At 40.5% G+C, this 22577-nt stretch overlaps 2 protein-coding genes across 3 annotated transcripts; both read right to left on the reverse strand.

Moving 5' to 3' along the window:
* Positions 1 to 1036: 1036 nt before the first annotated feature.
* On the reverse strand, positions 1037 to 3669 carry LOC104455246 (putative UPF0481 protein At3g02645). Its single transcript, XM_010070064.3, has 2 exons — positions 2706 to 3669; positions 1037 to 2030 (listed from the first exon to the last, which is right to left on the reverse strand). Exons 1-2 carry the CDS (start codon positions 3163 to 3165, stop codon positions 1267 to 1269), a joined length of 1224 nt encoding a protein of 407 aa, XP_010068366.2. The 5' UTR covers positions 3166 to 3669; the 3' UTR covers positions 1037 to 1266.
* Positions 3670 to 5898: 2229 nt separating this feature from the next.
* On the reverse strand, positions 5899 to 10008 carry LOC104453085 (serine carboxypeptidase-like 18). Of its 2 annotated transcripts, XM_018876891.2 has the most exons (14): positions 9812 to 10008; positions 8527 to 8663; positions 8325 to 8401; positions 8078 to 8200; positions 7881 to 7983; positions 7720 to 7757; positions 7513 to 7614; positions 7328 to 7408; positions 7038 to 7217; positions 6890 to 6961; positions 6673 to 6794; positions 6440 to 6553; positions 6276 to 6330; positions 5904 to 6178 (listed from the first exon to the last, which is right to left on the reverse strand). In XM_018876891.2, the coding sequence occupies exons 1-14, from the start codon at positions 9973 to 9975 to the stop codon at positions 6095 to 6097; spliced, it is 1452 nt and encodes a 483-aa protein (XP_018732436.2). In that variant the 5' UTR covers positions 9976 to 10008; the 3' UTR covers positions 5904 to 6094. The 2 variants fall into 2 exon arrangements, with proteins under 2 accessions (XP_039174194.1, XP_018732436.2); XM_039318260.1 differs by lacking the exon at positions 6440 to 6553 and having other exon boundaries at positions 5899 to 6178.
* Between the last annotated feature and the right edge of the window lie 12569 nt (positions 10009 to 22577).

The following is a 22577-nucleotide window of genomic DNA, read 5'->3' on the forward strand; positions in this document are numbered from 1 at the left end:
GTTTTGTTGAATTTAAGGTGCGATGCACATGCTAAAGCCAAAGTCCTTTAGAAGAAATGCAAATTGAGTTTGGTAAAAACTCATTTGCAAAACAACTTTGGGTGACGTAGTGTTTGGTAAAAAATATGATTGCAAAGGCCTTTCACAATAGTTTTTCTTTTTTTATTAAATAGAAATCAAACCCTTCGCTAGCTCTGGTGAAGAGTTCAAGCCGCCAACTAGCTAGATTTGGTGTTGGCAACCTAGGTCACATGACCTCAAGCGACCCTTGGCGAGGGTCACGCAACTCAGGTGTCTATCACTTGGGCGGTTGTGCGATTTCAGGTGGCCATCACATAGGTCGCATGACCTCCCTTGTCTCTTGCTGGCCCTTCACGAGTTGAATTTGACCTCGTTGGTTCTCGTCAACTACCTTAGCAAAGAAGATGAAGTGTAACAACAAGGGGCAAAATTGAAAAATTAAAGAATTGGTGAAAATAGTTTTGTAAGAAAAAAATTATTTAACCCTACTTTTAGCATTCTGTAAATGCTATTTTGAAAGGCTGATCCCTACTTGTTTTGGGCCTTCAACATTCCCAAGATCAACATTTGGCCAAGCTTGCCAAACATCCAATTTTTCCCCAAGGGGCATTAGAGGCCGAAAGACCCTTGGGAAAGCCAAATCAAACGCATTCTTAATTTTTGGATTCTAAAATTTATCATGTTTGCCTTGGAACCTATTCTTTTTCTTCTTCTTTTTTTTTTTTATCTGATTCCAAGATCTACCTAAGAATCTATTTTTCTTTTGTTCCTTATTTTGGCTTCATTTTTTGTGGTAAAACAATATTAGTAATAAAATGATTTAAAGTAAAAGATAATGAGGATGAGCGAGCAAAGGCAATTTGGGAACAAAAGAGTGAGGCTCAAACAAGCTACGAGCAATAGAGGATGAGGGTGATTCACGAACAAGAGAGGGAGAGTCATGAAGTGTTATGTAGTCTAAAGGGAGGTTAGAGAGAACAAAAAAAAGAGAAAAAAAAAAAAAAGGTTTTTAGACTTTATGAAACCGGTCCCAAATTCGATCCAATCGATTCATTGCCCCAATCATTCTTCACTTCAAATAGGGAAGCAGTTCAAAATTTGAAAGTGGGAACCAGACCAGTTCCAACTAGAAGCTGGAATTAGATAAGTTTTCAGGGTAGTTCGGTCCAGTTATCAAGTAGAACCGATTTGGTTACACAGTCCTACACGTGGCCTTATACATTTGGAAGCGTACGATACAAATGCTTATGTTGTGTTGAATAACTGAGGACAACTCCACACGGAGCAAAATGTCTGCAGAACCATGAGCAAAATGAGCACGACTGTGGTGACCATAGTGAGGAACTTCCAAGAAGAGTAGACGTACTTCCTCATGAGATTATAACCCTTGACCTTTCGAGTGTTGTTGTAGTACCTGTTGACGTCTTGAATCGTCTTGTCCAGCTCCGACGCAGTGCTTTTGGAACCTATGGATTTGATCATTCCATTGAAGAGCTCCACGACCTTGTCATCGCAGTTCAGATGGTTTGAGATGATGGACGCTTCCCTCAGCAACTTCACGTCCTCAGAGGTGTCGATAATGCCGTACATCAACTCCGTGTATCGCGTCAAAACCGAGGAGCCACGTTGCGATATCATTTCGTAGGCCACGAGGTTTCGTAGTAGGACTTCGGTGGGAGCATTCAGAACGATCCGAGGGAGCTTCAGAGTAGCGGTTTTTGGATCAAAAGCGATGGTTCTGATACCTCCTACAGCCAAACGTAGCTTGATCCCGACGCTGTGGAGCCTCGACACCGTGGGGATCATAACACTTTCTTGAGAAGGGTCTTTCTTAAGGCACTCGGAGCATCCGGGTATCAATTGCATTACCAATTTAATTAACTTGAAGACAAGTTCGACCGGCACTTTCAGCTTCTTCATGAAAGAGAATTTCGATAACTCATTCCATGCCTCAGTGACTTTGGATGATGGATTGGGTACCATCTTGATCAGATAGCTAAAGGTTGCACCTGTTGATAAATAGGTACTTTTATTCACTTTTTTAATGGGATTAATATACTAGTAGTACCAAAAATTGTATATAGCGCTCATTTAAGTGCCAGAAGTTTTCGCCATCTCACTTAGATACTAAATTAGATAAAAGAACAATCACTTAAGTGGCAATAACAAGAAATTCTAGTCAAATTGATTACGCGACATTTATAACATGACTTGGTATATTTTTCAAAAACTCCAGTCCATGTGGCATTTCTACTAACATGCTTGATATTGAAGCAATCGTTTTTTAATAATGGTTGGCATTGAAGTGATCACTTTAACAAAATTTACACTCAAACGATTATTATTTACAACTTTTACATGATATCGTTTAGGGTTTATATACTTACTAAGCACGCCAGTGAGTCATGTAGGACTAAAAAGTTAATAAAATATAGTCACATCAAATTTTTGGCGACCTAAAATGGAGTTGACACTTTAAGTAATCATTTTTTTTTTTAAAAGTGATACTTAAATAATCCAGAAAAATCTTTTTGAACTAAAATGAGTGTCCTACATAATTTTTGGAATTTCTAGTGTATTTATTCTAGTGTACTTATCCCCTTTTCTAATGCTTGCATACAACAAAAGAAAGGAGAAGAGACGCATCATCTCATTCATGCATGTCCTGGGGAATGAAAACTAACCTCTAAGCTCATTCTTCTCCGTCAGTGCTGCTTCTGGGACTGTTCTTCCCAATATGAGATTGTAAAAGAGATCGAGCAAATGCTTATGCTGGCGAACAGCTTCGGATGGTGAGCACCTTTTTAGTTCGAGAGGTGATATCGCTTCACAGAACCTCATCGACATCATCCCAAGATCCTCATCTATCGACTCATCTTCTTCATTTTCTCTCACTTCATTCATCGAATTCTTGGTCTGCAACATTATTTTCCTCAGCACAAAGGTGGGAATTTGATTCTCCACCATCATCACGTCTTTGACGATGGAGTGTCGGGTCTTCGGTGGACTCCCCCCTCGATCATCCTCCCCAATCGAGTCTTCCTGCCCGATATTGGCCGGCTTATCTGGGTCCATTTCTCTTGCTTGTGCTTGTAACTGTGCAGAAGGTCGAGCAAGAACAAGCTGTCGATGGTCATGATCCATTTCAGAGTGTCCGTGCCGACTTCCAGGTGCAGCTGGTAGCTTGCGCGAATCTTCGCCTCCTCCGCTTGGAGCAAATTAGCCATCCAATCGAATGCCGGGAGCTTCAGCTCTGCCTGTGCCCGCCGGGCTGTGTCCAGCTTGGGGTTCTCCGTCTGGTAGAGCTGTGGCCGGAAGTGGTGGTACGGTCCCAGAGCAACATGGTGCGGGACGTAGGCCTCTGGCTTCGCAGAGCTGATAGATTGAGGCACGCAGTGAACGGAAACCGGGGTCTCAATATCGATCCCGTGATCCAGGGCGTCTCGGATGTGCTTCACCCATTGCTCCTCGCTAAGGCTTGGGTTGATGATGGAGGTCGATGCTGAGGACATGCTTATTCGACGAGGTTTAGAGAGCTAACTTATGTCTTTTAGTCGCATACAAACATATATATCTTTTGCCTCGTTGCAAATATGAAAGAAAGCAAGGCTGAGCTTCGTGGTGATTGCGAAGATGACTTTGAATATTATTAGCGTTGAAGTGGGGCAAGTGGTAGATTTTTTTTTGGGCTGCTCTCCTGGGAATGAGAGCGACTGTGTTGAAGAGTCAAAGGGGTCGGCTGAATGATCGAAAGCTTGGTCCGATGCGATAAGATTCCTTGTTCAAATTACAGCGGTCTCTCATTCAGATCATCAGTACAATTCCCATCAATCATCGTCCCCAATAGGATTTTCCTCGCTCTAAATCTTGGTCCACTTTCCTGGGGCCATTTTCTCTCGCTTGTACATGGAACTGTAAAGTATGTCGAGCAAGAGCAAGCTATCGATGGTCATGTTCCATTTCAGAGTGTCTGTGCCAATTTCCAGGTGCAGCTGGCGCAGATCTTCGACTCCTGCCCTTTGATCAAACCAGCTCTTCAATCAAGTGCTAGGAGCTTCAGTGCCACGCGTGCGGTGGGGCCGCGGGTAGCTTGGGGTTCTCTGTCTGGTAGAGCTGTGGCCACAAGTGGTGGTACGGTCCCAGCGCGACATGGTGCGGGATGTAGGCCTCTGGTTAGTGGAGCTGAAACGATAAGGGCACACGGTAGACGGAGACAGGGGTCTCAATATGGATCCCGTGATCGAGGACGTCTTGGATTTGTTCTACCCATTTCTCTTCGCTATGCTTGTTCGATGAGGTTTAGAGAGCTAACTTAGCTTATGGTATATTAGATGTAGATCTTTTAGTCGCATACAAACACATGCATCTTTCGCATCATTGCAATTACGAAAGAAAACAAAAGGCAGAGCTTCGTGGTGACTGCGAAGGTGACTTTGAAAATTATTAGGGTTGGAGTGGGGCAAGTGGTAGATTTTCTTTGGCTGTTCTGCTGGGAATGAGAGTGACTATCTTGGAGAAGCGAGGTGTCAGCTGAATGGTCAAGACTGGGAGAAAATATTGGGTGGTCCGGGACCGCCACGTCAGCATGGTCCCGGACCACTCACGCGGTGCCACGTGTATGGAGAGGGGACAAAAGAGAGAAAGAGGAGAGAGAGCGTCAGAAAAGTGGGCCTAGTTTCGGTCTTTTGTCCCCTCCCCATACACGTGGCGTCGCGCGAGTAATCCGGGACCACGCTGACGTGGTGGTCTCGGACCACCCAATATTTTCTCCAAGATTGGAGAGCTTGGTCTGATGCGATAAGATTCCTTGTCTGAATCACAGTAATCAACTAGTCAAAATAACATGAGGAGTCACGCTCGCCACGTCACACATGGAGCCTCACCCAGTACACATATGGATGGGGTGGCTCGCTCACATTTATGGGATCTAAGCGAGTCGAAGGGCCAAATATCCCATGTTACAAAAATTAGATAGCGGCTGTCGTGTTTTGTTTATTTAGCTATAAATTAAACTTGATTAGCGAGTGTCACTAGCAAAATGCTGGATTTTAAAGAATTTCTCCTGAATTTAATGATTAAATAAAGCTCATAGGAAGGAGGAAGATTTTCCAACCGAAGACTTCTTAGTTTTGTCTCCATTCCACTAAATCATGTGAACCCTAGGCATTTCACTCAAAGATAACTTTGGTTTTATTAGGGTTCAAGTGGGGCAAGTGGGAGTTCATTCAGACCTCAAGGTTTTGAACTTTCCTGCAATGCGAACTTCTTGTTAGGAGCTATCTTGATTCTTGACATGTACTGTAGTTGTATCTGTGCCTTAAAATTGCAGATAGACCAGAGAGAGTCCTGATTTCTAAAGCCTTCCTTGTTTTCTGTGTTTTTTTTTTTTGGTAAAAGGTAATAGGTATATAGACATAAGCACAAAAAGCTATACAGTTGTACAGCAAAGGGAGGGGATCCGGCACCAGCTCACACTCCTTGTTTTCTGTGTTTTTGTTTCTTTCTACAGCTTTTCTTCCCATTCTTTTTTTTTTTTTTCCCCAATGCTTGACTGCTGAGAAAAAAGCTTCCATATCTTCTTGGATTAACATCAAGATGAACCCACTAAAGCAATGACATAGAGCAACTGGAAGAACACAACACTAAACTTACCTTCATGACCTAATCCGATTATATCTGCGCTTGCTATTCTTCCTGTCGCATCTCACCGACGGATTATATATATATACACACACAAATCAAACTGAGAGATAAGTGTTGAATCATGTAACATTCATCAAGGCAAGTAATTGAGTAGGATTTACATTTTTTTTTCCCGAAGAAACTGGATGTGGATATCTGTATTCCACCACTACAATGACATGGAAGTATGGTCATAAATTAAAAGTAAAACCCCTTTATTGCAAAGATAAGAAAAAGGAGTCCTCTTGGATTAGTCGGAATGAAATGTAAGGACGAAATAAAACGTACTGGAATTGGAATTGCATGTCTTTATTAATTAAAACACAACAGGAATTAACCACGGCAATGAACAAGCGAACAAAATTTTATTCTTGCACTAGCTCGAGTGGATCTACAGAGGATAGTAATGAATCCACCTTTGAAACATCTCGTAACATTCTCTGCGTTTGTATTCTGGAGACGAGTGCCCAGCTCCCTGTATCAATGGCGTTAAGAGAGGGACAAAAGTATTATGACAACAAAAACTACTCAATGAGGAGGAACGGTGGCATTGAAGTCTTGAGTTCTCTTACCTTTAATGTTGCGTAGGTCAATCGGTATCCATCATCTGTATACTTCCTTGTGTACCTATGGAAACATGGTAAAATTGGAAGCTCTTACATCATTGAGGACTAAAAAGCGGGAGAAGTAAGTTCAAGTGAAAGCTAGCGGTAGACCGAACTCTTTGTGAGCTTACCCAGCTACTTGGCCATCTACAAACCACGGTCTCCAATCTGTATCGATCGTTAAATTAAGCCATTTTATCCACTCTTCGATACCATTGTGTGGTATAAACATGTCATGATCACCACTGCAACGAACGTGTTACACATCAACGGTCAAACGAAGTAATTCTTCTTTTCTGCTGAATTTCACATTTGCCAAAAATGTTCCTAAACTATCGCATATGTCGGTTTTAGCAGTTTTTACCTGAAAACTAGAACTTGCATGCCCAGGCTGGTGAGATTCTTATGATAATCGAGAACATCGTCGACATCTTCAGTGTAGGCTGCTAAGGAATTATTACACCTGAAAAATTCGCTGACTGTCCCCTACAAATTGACACGATGAGATACAATTATTTGCTTAGTTCTCTCAAGAGGGAATAAATTTTGACGTGATGATTATTGGCAAATCATGTACGTACCGGCCGAACATGAAGAGCTTCCTGTACACCTGGATAATTACCCCATACATCGACAAGATAATAATCGAAGTACTGTCACATTCACAGAAAAAATTAGAAGACAGATTTATAGAGAGAGAGAGAGAGAGAGAGAGAGAGAGAGAGAGACCTTGCACCAAAAGTCACGAGGTCTTGGGAGCGACAGGCGACGATCCTTGGTGAACTCTTGGATGGACCTCCTGTTCTTCTCTTGGTTTGACATTGCTAATTTGAAAGCTTCTTTCGATTTTGGTGAAATGAAAGTACAAACAGGGTCAAGAACATATGTTTGGCTGATCAATTCAATTAGCTGCAAATAAGATGGGAAGAACCAAAAGTCTCTGCTCAAACTTCATGTTCACTTAATCTCAAACCGAAAATGATTTCTTATGCATCCGTTAAGGATGCCCATTTTCTAACCTGGTCATAGGCTGCCAGATCCTCTGTGCAGTTCGCGTTTGTCGACTCCGCAAAATTCCCACCACAATTTACTTCTAAAGACTGACAAATACCGAAGGATGTATAATTCGATTATACCGAAGATTTGCAAATGCTCAATTAATCTTGCGTCGATGAGTTTAACATATGATTTGTTGTTCATTTACCTCATAAAGTGCATCTGAAATGAGGGCCAACCTATGAGCGAATCGAACTTTTGCGTTAGTTTCAAGATCTGTGTGCGTGTGGGGACATGATAGTATCATCCCCTGAAAATGATTTAACGAGGAGAAGAACCGTACATTAACACAAGATACAGTTTATGCCAAATTTAAGAAGGAAAAGTTGAGATGAGGAGAAAGCTTTTTCCATACCTTAAGGTGGACATATGGTTTAAGTCCAGCTTCATTCCCTGCAAGTTTGCACCAACAAAAGAAAAACAAATGTTTATTTCATAATCCATCCATAGATGTGGACAGGTGACAACGTTTGTGTTTATCCCATTCAATCGGGCTTATGGAGAAGAATTTATTACCGCGTAGAATTGCCGTAGCAACCATGGGAGGATATATACCGGCATAGGAATCGCTACCAACAAACACCGGATTAGTTTGGAAACTTGGATGAGCTGCTAGCCACTGCGTTGCATATATAAATTAGCATTCATTTCTCACCCAACTATTTTCTTACATTATGATACAACCACCATGATATGTGAAGAATTTTACTCACGTTTCTTAAAAATATCTGCATCTGTACAGAATTAAATGTGTCTGTGGAATTGTAAGCTGATGTTGTCGTCGCATAGGAGAAACCTGCGCCGATCGGTGCATCTATGAATATAATGTTGGCTGTCTGGTATTTTTGAGGGAAAAAGTTAGTATGTACTCAATAAGGGAACAATAATTATAGTCAACGAGATTCAGTAATTGGTTAAATATTCCAAAATCAAGGGAAAATTCATCACCCCTCGCTTTACCTTAGTCCAGGCATTTGGCTCATAGAGTAATGACGGCAAACCCCCAGTGTAATCAGTAACATTGAATTTAAGGGGACCTGCATATGGCAGACCTCAAAATACTATATATAAACACCTACTTGAAGACATTTGCAGCATCATATTGAAATAATGATAACATTACTAAGAGGAATTGAAGAAGAAGAAGAAGAAGAAAACCGACCAATCTGGTACAAGAAGGCATTCAAACCCGAGCACCCAGGACCTCCATTCATGAAAAGCAGAAGAGGGTCGGCTCCAGGATTCCCGGTGGACTGCACGAAGTAGTAGAAGAACTCAACCTTGCCAACACTTATGTACCTGGATCAGCCAAAATACCCAATTTAAGATCACCTTAAAAGTCAAATCCATCCCTGCCTTTGGAAACCACATTTACTTGTTGTACAGTCAACAAACCGGGATAACCCGGTATTTCCTTGACATTCCAGATAGAAAATGTAGATCCAGAAAGGTACAGAAACAGGGAGGAAGTGAGAAAGGCAAGTGGAGCTGTTTTGCTTAGACTGATGGAAGTCACTGTTAGAGAGTTCACATGCTGGCATTCCAATCTCACTGGAAGGAGTCAAACTTCTGTTAGCGAAATATTTTGAAAGGTTGGTCATTTTGCAGTAAGTCTACCCGATGACTAAAGTATTATGATGAGAAAATTTTAATGCAGCCAATATACGATAGATCTGTCCATTAGGATGAGTTCATTTATATGCTCTTGCACAATATGAATCTAGGTGGGCTTCCTCCTCATTAAGAAGATACAATTGTACTCGCTGGCAGGAAAAACTTTACATGATTTCTGACGTGTGTATGTGCTAGAAGAATGAATGAGTTGTGATTAAGTATCGAATTGATTTAGTTGTATATAGTCGATTTGTGCACGCTTACTATCTAAAACTCTACCTCAATCCCAACATCATCCAATTTTTTTCTTCACATTTTAGTTCTTCCACATTGTTGTTTGTCTCTCTTTAATGCTGTTGATCTTATTTATTGAACCAACATCGTTGAAAAGAAAGACATGTACTTTCAGCATTTATTTTCTGCGAGATCAGAATCGTCCTGGAATCTTCTACGACTCTATACTACAAGGTAGAAAGAAATGAATGTGATGAACCGTAAGGACTGATGGCACAGCTTTCTGAAAGTGTGGAGTTTGGACTGTGGAAGGACCTGATGGACACAGATAAGTAAAAAATTGTTGGGACCAACTACGAAGTTCACCCAAGCTTATGTCTTCACTTTGTAAAATGCTGCAATCTCAGCATCATCATGCATCACCAAAAATTAACCGCAAAGAAATGTTCACCTATTCCAACTATGGTGCCACTTGGGTCACCGTGCCCTCTGGTCGTGGACCACTGTTAATCGTTGTCGCAAGTTGCAATACGTGAAGAAAGTCTAGTTCAAATCATCATCGAGGGAGAGAGAGATGGCATGAAAGAATACAAACTGACCCGGTCTCGAGCTTGAAAGGAAGTCTTCCGGGAAAGCCAGGAAGCGTCTCCACAAGATGCTGAGACGAAGCAGCTGAGGCAGACGCTAGCACCAGCAAAATGCACGCCCATTTCTTCTCAAGACCTTTCCTTCTTGAGTTCAACATTGCCTTTTGCCTTGCCATTGCCTCTCTCTCTCTCTCTCTCTCTGCTTTCACTTTCGTGCGATGAAGGAAAAAAAAAGGGGTTCAAACTAGGAACGAAGTACCGAAAAAGGGTGAGAATAAGTACCTGAAAAGGAAATCTTGAATCAAGTACCATAATTAGAAAAAAAAAAAAAAAAAACCATTTTGGCACCCTCAGTCGAATGAAAATATCAAACTGATAAGAAGTCTGTGAATATTTTATTGAGCAGGTAGCTAATCACTTCAATGCATGCATTTAACTCTCTCCATTTGTGATGATTCTCTATTGTTAATTTCCCTCGTGTGCTCCCCACGTCGAAGCAATCACAAAACACTATGAATATCTTGCAGACTGGTCAAATCCGCATAAAAAACTCCAACTGAAAATAATGCATTTTAATGATGAAGCATGTGCTCATCAATGCTTGCAGATCTTATAATGAGAGTTTCAGTCGAGCCCAAAATTCGACCAACATGTAAATCGAGAATGGGAGAAAGACAGTATAAAAGCTATAATTTTTGTACGGAATTCACTTTAATATCATAACATTTCATTTTGTTCACTTGAATGTTACATCAATAAAACATCGATCATTTAAATATCTCCAACAACGTATTTGTTCTTATCCCATGTGTGTCCTATGTTATGTAGCTACATACATATATGTATATACCCATATTTTTTCTACTTACATATTTCACTTTTACAAAAATTACTCTTTTCATCTTGTGGTTTGTTTAATTACTAGCAGTTGACATTCTTAATTAGACATCCGTTAGGAAATGGCGGTTAAATTTGCAAAAGTGTCATTACAATATGCAAAGCATTTGAAACTATCTTGGTAAAATATTGAAAATTGTTATGAAATACATGAATGAATATTTATTATATTCATCTTATCTAATGTACTATTATAGTACATTTGTATTATACATTTTAAGTACATCTCCTTATACAATGAATGTTCATCTCCTATCCAATATATGCATTATTCGATATATTGATATTAATGATAAGTACATTATTATTTTCTTATAAATAGGAGCTTACTTTTTGTCATAGAGATACGGTGAGATATTTGAATAAAATTTTCTCCTCTAGCTTTCTCTACGATCTTTTGTGTTTTAGCTTTCTCTACTCAATCTCTCTATTCTCTCTATTATATGTTCACATCGCAATATTTTACAACAAGAACCGTTTTTTCTCACAAAATTGGCCATCTATTTTAGTGCTTCTCACACCTATCTCCACTCATCTTATCCTCTCCATCACACGCTCCTATTTTTGTGGCTTTCCATCTTTTTATCTCATCCCTCTCATTGCATATAATGGGGTTAGGTTTATGATAAGTGAACTGGTGGGAAGAGGCCACGACTTTGGTGACTCCTGATGAGCGTTACCGTAAAAAAATTCCTCAAGTAAAATAAAAATTCAATATGAGCCATGGTACTCATTTTGAGCAAGCCGGTCACTGCAGCACCACTACAAAGTTAGTGGGAGTATAGCCTAGTCTAGGATAGCAATTATACATGTTTTGTCAAATACCCATCATAACCTGCTATGCAGCAGATATGATGCGGGAGCATTAGGCTCTATAGATAAGATCTCAGGCTCCACTCATATTTCATCAATCGAACCAACCCATTAGCAATTCATGCAAGCAAAATCTGATTTCGGCTCTAATTTAATTATGTGGATTAAAAGATCAAGTTTTCAATTATGCAGTATTGTTATTGAATTATAAGACTCATTGTCGACTTCAAGGCTCCCAATCAACTACCTAGCAATTGGTGGATGTTCTTATCGAGTTCTTGCCCTAGTTGTTCTTCTTCTAAGGTGGCTATTCGGCTTCCAAAGCTGGTGCACGAATTTGGAGAGCTTTATCAAGTTTCAAGGCATCTAATATTGTCAAATGCATTTAGTCCTAGTTGTCTAGTCTCTTTATTTTTAGATTTTTATGAGTCTTTATTGTGGTGTTGCTTTCAAGAATGTGAATTCCCCAAGAGTCTATTCAGAGAATTCCAAGAGTCTTCTATTTTATTTAGCATTATCTCTATAATAGATATGAAGTCTCAATTGTAAGACAGGCAAGACTTGAATTAAGTATATATGGGATTTTCCTCTATGTGAGTGATTTTCTATTCTGGTTCTCTATCATTGGTCGATGAATCTTTTCTTGGTGGTGAACTAAGAAGACATTTATCTTTGGCTGGTGGTTTTCTTTTAGGCTTTGGTGGTGTGCTTCTTTTATCTTGAAATCATTTCCTCAGTAGGTGATTTGTCCTTTAAGCCTTTATGAAGGAAAAAAAAGGGGTTCAAACTAGGAACGAAGTACCGAAAAAGGGTGAGAATAAGTACCTAAAAAGGAAATCTCGAATCAAGTACCATAATTAAATAAATAAAAAAAACCATTTTGGCACCCTCGGTCGAATAAAAATGTCAAATTGATAAGAAGTTTGTGAATATTTTATTGAGCAGGAAGCTAATCACTTCAATGCTATGCATTTAACTCTCTCGACAACTGAAGATAATGCACTTTAATGATGAAGCAGGTGCTCATCAATGCTTGCAGATCTTATAATGAGAATTCCAGTTGAGCCCATAATTCGACCGACATGTAAAGCCAATAGGGTATTGAAAGGTAAATGAAGTATCGTTGCTTGTGCTCGGAATAAATCAAGAATCCTTTTTGGGAGAAAGACACTATAAAAGTTATATTTTTCGTACGGAGTTCACTTTAATATCATAACCTTTCATTTTGTTCACTTGAGCGCCATATTTATAAAATATCGATTATTTGAATACATCTGGCAACGTATTCGTTCTTATCTCTTTTGTGTCCTATGTTATGTACCTACATACATATTTATATATACCCATATTTGTTCTATTTACATATTTCACTTTTTTTAAAAATTATTCTTTTCATCTTGTGGTTTGTTAAATTACTAGCAGCTTACATCCTCAATTAGACATCCGTTAGGAAAGGGCGGTTAAATTTACAAAAGTGTCATTACAAGATGCAAAGCATTGGAAACCGTCTTGGTAAAACATTGGGAACCGCTTTTTCTCCCAAAATTGGCCATCTATTTTAGTTCTTCTCACGTCTGTCTCCACTCATTTTATCTTCTCCATCGCACACTCCTATTTTCTTGGCTTTCCATCTTTTCATCTCATCCCTCTCATTGCATATAATGGTGTTAGGTTTTTGATCAGTGAACTGGTGGGAAGAGGCCACGACTTCGGTGACTCCTCATGAGCGTTACCATAAAAATTCCACAAGTACAATAAGAATTCGATTAGAGCCATGGTACTCATTTTGAGCAAGAGGTCACCGCGGCTCCACCTCCACCATGAAGTATAGGGATAGCAATTATACATGTTCTGTTAGATACCTATAATACCCCGTCATGGGGCAGATATGATGTGGGAGCATCGGGCTCTATGGATAAGATCTCAAGCTCCACTCATATTTCATTGATCAAACCAACCCATTAGCAATTCATGCAAGCCTAATCCAACTTCGGCTACAATTTAATTATGTGGGTTAAAAGATGAAGTTTCCAATTTTGCGGTATTGTTATTGAATTATAAGATTCGTTGTCGACTTCAAGGCTCCCGATCAACTACCTAGCAATTGGTGGATGTTATTATTGAATTCCTTCCCAGTTGTTCTTCTTCTAAGGTGGCTATTTGGCTTCCAAAGCTGGTGCACGAATTTGGAGAGCTTTATCAAGTTTCAAGGCATCTTGTATTAGCAAAATGCATTTAGTCCTAGTTGTTGAGTCTCTTTATGTATAGATTTTTATGAGTCCTTATTGTGGTGTTGCTTTCAAGAATTTGAATTCCTCAAGAGTCTATTCAATTTATGAGAATTCCAAGAGTCTTCTCTTATATTTAGCATTATCTCTATAATAGATATGAAAACTAAATTGTAAGACAGGCGATTTTCCTCTATATGAGTGACTTTCTATTCCGGTTATTTATCATTGGTCGGTGAATTTTTTCGTGGTGGAGAACTAAGAAGACATTTATCCTTGGCTTGTGGTTTTCTTCTAGGCTTTGGTGGTGTGCTTCTTTTATCTTGAAATTCTTTCCTTTGTGGGTGGCTTGTCCTTTAAGCCTTAATGGCGAACTTTGTCAATCACAATCTTTACCCTTGGATAGTGGTGCATCCTGTAGACCTTAGTATCGATCCTAATCTATCCTACATCTATGAGCATCCATTTATCATCTATCCCTTATCCCTCACAGCACATTTACCTACCCCGCATCCACATCAAGATATAACAAGCAAACAATGAGTTTTGGGATGGAGATGGAGCGATATTTCTTGCCTCGCATGCCGGAAAGAGTGAGGATGGATATAATAGGCCCCGTTCCCATAAACCTTCCTTGCTTCTACCCGAGATCCGATGTTAAAGTTTGGAAATTTCTTGTATTACTGTAATTTCTCTATGTATTATGTATTAATTTGGGAATTAGGTTTCTTTTTTCTAGCGTAGGTGTCGATATTAACGTATTCAAACTAATTTCTATGTTAATAGATCTAAGATTTTCAAATTCATATTTTTTGCCCATGCATGAATTATTCTAAACTTTTACATTTTCTCACCAAATATTATTGCATAAAATAAATTGTGTTTAACAATTTTGACATTGAAGCTATTGAGGATAAGGTCATAAATATACTCACGTGGGGCATGGAGCGAGGATGGGACAGTCGAACCTGCGTCAGAGATGAAGCGACTAGGGTTTTGAGAGGAGCAATTTTGCATGTTAAACAGTCAACACCTCTTCTCCACAATTTCGGGATAAGTACACTAATGGTGCCATAAGTTGTGTACGGCGCTCACTTTGGTGCCAAAAGTTTCCGCCGGATCACTTAAGTGCCAAATCGGAGAAAAAACGATCACTTTGGTGCCATCGGCAAGAAATTCCGGCCAAAATGATTACGTGGCTTTATATTTAAAAAAAAATTCGATAAACCCTTTAAACGACGTCGTTTTCTGTCCTACTTAAGAAAACGACGTCGTTTTGCCGTCCTATGTGGATGGCTTAGGAAAAACGACGCCGTATTGCTCATTTGTGATTGAAATTAGGTTTTTTTTTTTTTGTTCATCATCGCGGACCAAGCTTGCTCGGCCACCGTCGCTTGGCCACCGTGCTCGGCCACCGTTGCTCGGCCACTGTGCTCGGCCACCGTCGCTTGGCCACTGTGCTCGGCCACAGTCGCTCGGCCACCATCGCTCGGCCACCGTGCTCGGCCACCATCGCTCGGCCAAGAAGTGATGGGAAAATAGGAGGCGAGGGCAGAGGAGGAGGAGAAAGAAGGGGGATTGAAGGTGCGAGAGAGAGAGAGAAGACGAGAGTGTGAGGGAAACAAGGAGGGTGTAGATGGAGATGGTAGATTGGGCTCTGTTCAAAGAGTCGCTGGTGCTGGTGTTGTTCTTCGAGGAAGAAGACGCCGCCGCCATGGCTTCTCTCTCTCTGTTGGCGTTGTTCTTCGGGGAAGAAGACAACATCGCCATGGCTTCTCTCTCTGCTGGTGTTGTTCTTTGGAGAAGAAGATGATGCTGTCATGGCTTCTCTCTCTGTGCTGGTGTTGTTCTTCGGGGAAGAAGACAACGCCGCCGCCATGGCCTCTCTCTCTCTCTCTCTCAATTTGGGGATTAGGGTTTCGACTTGGGGTGCCAAACGACGTCGTTTGGTGGTTTACTTGCTGACTAGACTCTCCGGCGAGCCACATCGGTATAAGAAATTAATAAAAAAGGCCACGTCGGATTTCCGGCCAATTTCGTCAGCGTTGGCACCAAAGTGAGCGTTTTCAAATTTTTGGCACTTAAGTGATCCGACGGAAACTTTTGGCACCAAAGTGAGCGCCGTACACAACTTATGGCACCATTAGTGTACTTATCCCCCACAATTTCCCATACTACAACATGACTTTCTTCTCTCTAGATTTTGCCTTATCATTACTAGTTGTTTATAAACTTGTGGATAAAATCCTATGTTTTTTTAACCCTTCCTTTTAACGCAATTAATTAGAGCATCAGGGGATGTCCAAGTGAGGAACTTGAAGTGACCTATTTAAATCTTACTAATGGGATTTCTGCTCTTGTGCCCCTATAGGAAAATCTACGTATTTTTTGCCTCCGCCTTTGCCTTTCCAAAATTTAAGATGGAAAATAATTTGCTTCTCTTCTTCTATTTCTTGCTTCTCCGTTTTTAATACCTGCCAAACTTTACTTTTAACTTTTAAAATGGGTTTATCTTGTGAATTGTGTCACGCCCCGAACCCTGAGCGCGCGCACATCCCACTGCGGTCGATCAAATATGCGACATCCCAGGATACGTCGCCGACCCATCCATTTTATTACGCATGTGGAAGCGAAACAAATCCCCTGACAATAAACTACGGGATAGAATAGCAGAAAGCAAAACCACAACATAACACTTCCATAATTCAACAGAATTACAAACAGAGGTCTACGGCCAAAAGTCTACAAAAGACCGGCTCTTAAAAATGAATTGTCCTACGACCTACAAGTCGGACACGTTCTCCAATCTTATGACTTCACCTCTGCAACTCCTCAATGCCAACCAAAGCTATCGCCGCTCCGTCCACCGGGGACTGAAATGGTTATTCAATAACCTTTGAGACAACGTCTCGGCAAGTTCAACCCCTAAACCCTTATTAGAAAGAAAATACGCCGGGTGGCCTAGCCACATCACACGAAGACTTACCTCGTCTCAGCCTTCATCTGCAGGTTAGCACAATATATATAATTCAAACACGTACAATTATGATAACCAAACAACCATGGCTCAATCACATTATCAAAACAATTCAACCACTTGGATCGTCTCAGCGATCAATCGACTCGGCTGATTACAGGTCATTCTAGCAAATCAATCATTGCTCACAATCACGGCCCACTCGGCCAACATTAGAATCAGTGGCATCACGGCCCCACTCGGCGCGATCTTTAACAGGTGGCATATCACGGCCCCATCGGGCGCGACCTCTAATAGGTGGCATATCACGGTCCCATCGGGCGCGACCTCTAGTAGGTGGCATATAACGGCCCCATCGGGCGCGACCTCCAGTAGGTGGCATATAACGGCCCCATCGGGCGCGACCTTTATCGGGTGGCATATAACGGCCCCATCGGGCGCGACCTCTAGTAGGTGGCATATAACGGCCCCATCGGGCGCGACCTCTAGTAGGTGGCATATAACGGCCCCATCGGGCCCATCAATTTCCACACTTAGAAATTTATAAAGAATTCTCATAATCGAAATCACATTCAATTCGCCATAACCAATCATAAATATCAAATTCTAAATGCACAAAGCGATCGGCACGAAATTTCGAGCAATAGGGGTCAAAAATAATTTTTCTGATTTTTTTAAATATAATATTTTAATAATTTCGGATTATAATAATATTTTCCAGAATTTCGAAGCATTTAAATAATTCAAAACTAAAATCATTTTGTGTCACATCAAGGCTTAACTTTAAATAAATCCTCTTAGCATTTAATTAAACATACTTTAGATTAAACAAACATCTTAATCTAAATCATAAATAAATCAACTAAATTAACCACCTAAGCTTAATCAACTTAAGCTAAGCACACCTAAAGCATAATTAATCCTCTAAGCGAGGTTTAGTGAGCTAAACTCACCGGATTAGCGAGCCGAGCGAACCAAAACGACGAGGACGACGCGAGGATCGACTTTCCTCAAAGCGGGCCAAGCATCCGGGCTCGGGAAGCGGCCAAAACGGGCCAAGAAGGGGCTGCCATACCCATTTTCTGTTCGCTGTCCATGGCGGTTTGAGGCCGAGAATGGGCGGATCCGGCGCGGTTGAGGCGGCCAAGGCGCGGAGGCAAGGCGAAGCTTCCGGCGGGGCTAAAGCGGGGCGCACGGTGGGGAGGTGAGCTGGACGGCTCCGACCGAGCTTCCCGGATCTAGAGTCTTTGGACTCGCGGAACAGCAGGGACGAGCAGACGCACGGTTGCTGGCTTCGCTTGTTTGCGACGGCGACTTCGGCCGCTCCGGGGACAAGACGGCGGACGGCGACGGACGAGGCTTCTCGGTTTATTTCTTTGGGTCCTTGAGCAACAAGGAGGTGGGGGGAGAAAGGCGCGACGGGAAAAGGGAGACGGGAGACGGAGGCGTGCGGGTTGAACGAGCGACGGCCTCCGGCTTCGGTGAGCACGACGGCGGCGAGAAGCGGCGTCGAGCCGGCAAAGGGGGCGTGCGGGTTGCTGGCCACGCACGAGCAGCTCCCTTCCTTCCCCTTTCTTTCTCTCTCTCTCTTTCTTCCCAAGGTTGAAGATGAAGTGGTGGGACCTCCTCACTTTTTGAGGACCAATTAGCATTTGCCACTTGTCAAGCTCTCCTTCAATATGGCCCAACCACCATGACATCACATGACGTCATACTCCACTATCCCAAATCTTCCATAACCTTTCTCCAATGGGTCCATTTTATTTTTCCGCCGGTCCAATTCTTGTACATCCAATTTCTTCAATTCCAATCAATTCTCTCCCAATTGAGTCCAATTGAAGTCCATAAAATTAACCCAATGTCACCACACTTCAATTTACATTTTCACTTGTCCATAGAACCAACTTAAGTCCCAAAAGCGCGACCAAAATCGGCATACTAATTTCTCGAGCCAAATTAGCAATTTCTTGATTATTTTGCTAAAAAGCTCGCTTGCATGAAAATTCTTCCAAAGATGATTCAATGATCTTGAAATGATTTGTGACACACCCGGACTTCCAATTTCGAATTCGATCTCAATTCCACGGTTAATTTCACTTTGGCACGATACTAGCGCGGCTCAACCTCTAGGGTAGCCTTTAGAAGCTTTCATGCATTTGACTGTGGTTGATCATCTCAAGCCACAATGTACATCTTTGAAACATTGGCGACTTTCGGTTGTCGGCATAATCTCAAGGTTTCAAATACGAACACGGGTACCCAATCGATAGAAAAGTTGGTCCAGTGCCGATCGACAAGAATTGTGCAATCTGGTGGAATCACCCACACTGATTACAAGCCTTTGTCGAGTCGACCTATCTCTAATCTCTAATCGATTTTAATTGTGCCGTAATGACCCTTGCGGACTAGCTTGGTCGAAAGGTCGCTTCGGTCAAATTCTCGAGTCGATGCATTAGAAACTCTTAACGGCTTCACCTAGATAGACTAGTTTCCACATGAGTTGCCAACTCAGGAAAGAACTATATGCGTGCCAACGAAATGCCCGTCTCAATTTATGAAAATAACTTTTAAAATGGGGTTACATTGTGAATTGTTTTGTCAAAAAGTGACGAAATGCCTTTCTAAATATGGATTGATGTGGAAATCAACAAAAAAAATGTGTAGGGTCACTTGCTGATTCTTGGATAAGAAACACAATCGACAAAAAAAAAGAATAGTACTAAGACAAGAGACAATTGTGTCCATCCATGTAAAATGGTATTGAAACGTAAAGATAAACTGGAAGTAAAATTGAACAATTGGTGTCCATTGATTGACTAGTAGTTTTTTGCTTAAATTGTAATTCTAGTATTCATAACTACTATTGACGATTAATAATGGTCAAAAAGAACACAATTGCATTTTATATGACTCCTAAAATTCAACCAATAATATTTACAATTGGTTAACTAACACCTAGACACACCCATTACTCGATGGCTATTCTCTAGCCAGCATCACCCCCTCATACCACTACTCAACAATTGCAGTAACCCATGTTTCTTAACCTATATTATAAGTGGATTATGAGATCCATGGCATTTACCACCGATGATTGCATTTTATTGGACTAAATTTGTATCAATATAAAAATGTTTGGAATTAAATTGATCTAATTGAGTGGTTTATGATTGAATTTAGTGCCAATATAATAGGTTTAGGACTTTTTGGGTACTATTCTCTAAGTAATTGATATAATCTCTATGGATGAATCATCACAACGTCATATAGAGTTGCTCTACAAGCAACATGAAAAGGAACATGACGAAGTTGCCTTTTGACGTGAGAACTTGGTGGACCACCAGTTGATTGCTGTATTGGAGAAAGCATGCGACCCAGATGGACGCCATAATTAGATGGATGGTCAGTGAAGTTTTTAGGGGCTCTCTTGAAGATGTTTAAATGATATGATGGACCCATGCACGCCCATAATATTTATAAAAGGAAAAGTAATTTGGACACCATCACTAAAATAAAATAATCAAATCTATAAAGGTTTGTAAATATTAATATTGAGTAGGTAGCTAATCACTTCAGTGCCACGCATCAGATCTTCCCAATATAGTTGGTTTTCAATAGTCAATTCGGCTTGTCTACTCTTCACGTTGGAAGGATCCAAAACACTTTACTTAACAAAGTCCGGCTGAAGATAACGCTCTTTCCCAGTGAAGCAGGTGCGCATGAATGCTTGCCAATTTCGTAACGAGACAGAATAGCTGAAATTAAATGTTCAACCGACATGTAAATCCAATAGGAGATAGAAAGGTGAACGACATGATTAGGTTTGCTCGTGCTTTAGAATATATTGGATCAAGAAAGCGGTCTGCACGGTAGACGTGCAGCCCGTTCAGGGGCTGAAAAAGGGCCTGGAAATCGGGCTTCGGCGGTCCGGGCACAACCCTACGCTAACCGCTGACAAAATCACTAGAACCACGATGCGGCCGGAAGCCTAATATTGTTCGACAATAAGCATGCACATTTATGCAATCGTGTCCTACGTTATATATTTGCATACATATGTATATAGACACATATTTGCTCTATTTACGTGTTCTAATTTACTCCTTTTCATCTTGTGGCTTTTTTTTTTTTTTTTTTAAATAACGAACTAGCAATTTGCATCATCCTTTAGATAATTCGTTAGAAAAGGGCGGAAATCTTTACAAAAGTATCATTGCAGGATGCGAGGTATTGAAACCCATCTTTGTAAACATTTCAAACCAATTTCTTTTGCAAAACAGGGCGTATATTGTCGTGTTTCTCACACCTATCTCTCCTCATTTAATTTTCTCCATCGCACACTCTATTTGTGGGAATTCCATCTTTTATTACAGTATTAGCTTTTCAATCCATAAAATGGTGGGGATGGGCGACCAACATCGGCGACTCCTCCCGAGCACTACCACAGATGTTCCATACCCACGACAAAAACATTCAATTTGAGCCATGGTTGTTGCTCGTTATGAGCAAGCTTGTCACTACTGCCCCACCAAGGATTTAGGGAGAGAATGGGCCCGTTTAGTTCGGCTTTTGAGAAATGTATTTGCAAAAATATAAATACTTTTGAGTGAAAGGGGTTTTTTGAATAGCCGCGTCAAGGTATAGTGATTATACCCACTTAATCATATTCCCCCGTTGGCCTGTTTATTGGGCCTTTTGGGCCTCGGAACCCATTGTTTTATTTCTAGGTCTTCCTAGCTCTCGATTTGTTTTTATATCAATGGATCCTTCGTGTCCGTACTAGTCGCGTTTGGATTTGGAAAAAAAGAAAAATATTCTCCTTGTTTAAAGAAAGAGCAGCAATCATATGTGCTCATTCTCAAGGAGCCCTTATTTCTTTTCTTTTTTTCCTAGAATCTTTTGCACCATCTTTGGCTTAAAGTAAGAGACTTTTCGCATTACATTCGAAGGGAATCGTCCAATCAAATTTTAAATTTATTGTACAAATTCCAATTCAATCATAATATTTAAAAATTTTCAATTTCAGTCTTAATTATTTGCATGGAATTTCAATATAGTCTTTCTGATAAATTTTTCATCGGAAATTATTGATGTAACCATATGCTAATGGGACAACTAGATATGACTAAACAATCAAGTCAAAAATTTTGATGAAAATTAGTTGGAAAAATTATATTGAAATCTCGACTAAAGATATAAGACTAATTGGCAAAAATCAAAGGTTTGAAACTGAATTGAGATATGTATAATATGTTTAAGACCAATTCAGTAATTTTTTCAATTCAAGTGTGTTATAGTGTAAGCTAACACACATTTGGATTATACGTATACTATTCAAATTGTTATTTAAAAAGGACACTTTTATGATATACCGAGCGTATCACACAACATTACAACATAATATTGAAAAGTTGTTTGATATTCGCATGGTAGATAGTAGATATCTTGTAGGACGGACTCGGAACTGGATCCAAAAGAAACGAGAAGGGAAATTGGATAAAAGGGGAAAAGGACACAAGGCAAAGGAAAATCATATGGAAAGCATGACGCATGATGTGCACGTGCCTTTAGGAATGTGGTAACGAATTCGACAGATGGTGCGGTTGGGCTCGGTCTAGGGCAACCGTCAAGTGCTGCGCTATTTAGGTGAGAAAAAAAAACTAGAAAGTTAGGCAGATGGCTTGAGAGTCTTTGGTCCTTTTATTATAATATAGCAAATACTGAAAAGGGAAAGAAAGACTTGTGCTGAATTTTATTTTATTGAAAGTCTAATCAATTGTAAAATGTGCTCGGACCCCGGTCACAATTTCTAACGTGTTTTTTGGTAATTCTCATATAAAAATATAATGACACGCGAAAACTT

The sequence above is a fragment of the Eucalyptus grandis genome, chromosome 7 (genome assembly GCF_016545825.1).
Source record: "Eucalyptus grandis isolate ANBG69807.140 chromosome 7, ASM1654582v1, whole genome shotgun sequence".
NCBI lineage: Eukaryota > Viridiplantae > Streptophyta > Magnoliopsida > Myrtales > Myrtaceae > Eucalyptus > Eucalyptus grandis.